The sequence below is a fragment of the Engraulis encrasicolus genome, chromosome 9, assembly GCF_034702125.1.
Source record: "Engraulis encrasicolus isolate BLACKSEA-1 chromosome 9, IST_EnEncr_1.0, whole genome shotgun sequence".
Taxonomy (NCBI): Eukaryota; Metazoa; Chordata; class Actinopteri; order Clupeiformes; family Engraulidae; genus Engraulis; species Engraulis encrasicolus.
In genome coordinates, this window is record NC_085865.1 from 46,844,192 (window position 1) to 46,846,691 (window position 2,500).

General features: G+C 48.7%; 1 protein-coding gene across 1 annotated transcript in view; it reads left to right on the forward strand.

The window, feature by feature from the left end:
* The window catches only part of ttc12 (tetratricopeptide repeat domain 12), an 82,429-nt gene that overhangs the window by 54,860 nt on the left and 25,069 nt on the right, over window positions 1–2,500 (forward strand). Inside the window, exon 14 of the mRNA XM_063207289.1 lies at window positions 2,224–2,284. Coding sequence (XP_063063359.1) covers window positions 2,224–2,284 — 61 coding nt within the window. The remainder of the gene's footprint in view (window positions 1–2,223; window positions 2,285–2,500) is intronic.

Genomic DNA, 2,500 nt, shown 5'->3' on the forward strand with positions numbered 1-2,500 from the left:
GATAGACATATATATATTCAGATGAGCTGGGGGGCACCCAGCCATGCCCCAGTGGTCTGGGCCGCCGGCTTTCCACGCGATGGGAATGAACAATGGCACTGGGCTGTGCTGCTGCTGCTGCTGTTCAACGCACAGGACACACACACACACACACACACACACACACACACACACACACACACACACACACACACACACACACACACACACACACACACACACACACACACACACACACACACACACACACACACACACACACACACACACACACACACACACACACGCATGGGCAGTTATCCAGCCGCGGGTTGTTAAAGGGGGCCAGCCTGCCCCATCTTCCATCGCCCCTTTCTCTCCACTCTCCGTCACCGTCGACTCATGAAAATGGATAGGGGATGCGAGGAGTCAGCAGGCGACAGCAGCACAGAAAAAAAGGGATGGAGAGGGGGATGGAGAGATGGAGAGGAGAGGGAGAAGGGGAGGAGAAGAGAGAGGAGAGAGATAACGAGAAGAGATGAAGGGCTGAATGAAAAAGGCTGTTCCATTTATTTGCTGGGATTCCAGCGGAAAGTAAATTAGGTTATACAAGACAGTCTTTGTCTTTCAGTGTCTCTCTTTCTTTGTGTGTGTGTGTGTGTGTGTGTGTGTGTGTGTGTGTGTGTGTGTGTGTGTGTGTGTGTGTGTGTGTGTGTGTGTGTGTGTGTGTGTGTGTGTGTGTGTGTGTGTGTGCATGCTCACTCTTGTGTGCATTTGTGTGTGCCTCCCTTTCAGATTTTTTGTGTTTGTGTGTGTGCGCGTACTTGTGTGTGCGTGTGTGCGTGTGTGTGCATACTTGCTCTTGTATGCATTTGTGTGCCTCCCTCTGAGATTTTTTGTGTTTGTGTGTGTGTGTGTTTGTGTGTGCACGTGTACGTGTACGTGTACGTGTACGTGTATGTATTTGTGTGTGTGTGTGTGTGTGTGTGTGTGTGTGTGTGTGTGTGTGTGTGTGTGTGTGTGTGTGTGCGCATAATCGCTCTTGTGTGCATTTGTGTGTGCCTCCCTCTGAGATTTTCTGTGTTTGTGTCCATGTATTTTCCTTTTACATGCATGGAGTATGGTCACACATTGTGCCTGTATGCATGCATTTTATGCATAATGTGTGTGTGTGTCTGTGTCTGTATCTGTATGTGTATGTCTCTGTGTGTGCACATCTCTTTATGCTTGTGTATGTGTGTGTGTGTGTGTCTGTGTGTACGTGTGTGTGTGTGTGTTTGCATCTGCCTGTCTGTCTGTCTGTCTGTCATGTGTGACATGTGTGTATGTGTGTGTGTCTCTGTCTCTCCTATCCTATTTGTCTCTGGTTTTTTTCTACTCGGGTATTTGTCACTTCTGCATGCTCCTCCCTGCCCTGACCTCTGTGTGTGTGTGCGTGTGAGCATGCGTACGTGCGTGCGTGTCTGATCTGCCGTGAGATCGGTGGCCCTCGTGACAGATCTGCTGAAGTGCTTGTTTACACGCTGCCTCCGCTATCGAGATCTGAAACGCTTTATCAGAGCGAACACGCAGCCTCCGCCATCCTCCGCCATGCTCCCAGATCTAGATCTTAGCACTCCTTCTTCATCGCAGCCGCATCGCAGCATCTTGTAGATGTCTTCACAGCACAAGCTCCACTGAATACACTTCAGAGGGAGCATGTCTAAGCACCAGCCTACGACATCCTTAAAAGTGCACTCTTCAGAGCACACATCTTAGCAGCAGCAGCAGCAGCAGCAACCAACTGATGCCTGTCTCTACTAAACGCAGTCTTCACCAACAACTTATTTCAGCAGTAGACTGTACACCACATACGGTAGCCAGTATGTCTCAGCGGCAAGTTGTATCGGGACTTTACAACTGAGGTGTAAAGCAAAGCAAACACACACACGCACACACACATGCATGCACGCACGTACGCACGACGCACGCACACAGACACACACACACGAGCACACACACACACACACACACACACACACACACACACACACACACACACACACACACACACACACACACACACACACACACACACACACACACACACACACACACACACACACACAGAAACACTTAACCCAAGGTTTTTTTTTTTACTGGTGTGAGTGAGTAGGTTGAAAGATCCAGAGTGGCGTGAAAGAGTCTGTTGCACTGAGGCATGGTGCATTGAGCTTGTGCTGTGCTCTTTTCCTCTCTCGCCAGGTTCAGGCACCAGATAAGAGAGGGCCTGTCCCCCATCCTCTCTCCATTTACTCACAGGCTGGTGAGTCAGACTTTTTTGTTATTACTTCTCATTCACTCTCTCTCTCTCTCCATTGATCCAAATGGGCCAACATTCTGCTGAATGCTCAACATTGGAAGCGATATGTATCTGTATTATTATTTACCGGTCGTTGGAATTGCACATTGGAGTTGGGTGAAAAGCAATTTCAATCTTCGGGATTCAATCTAGAACTCTTGTTACATAGGAAATTGACAA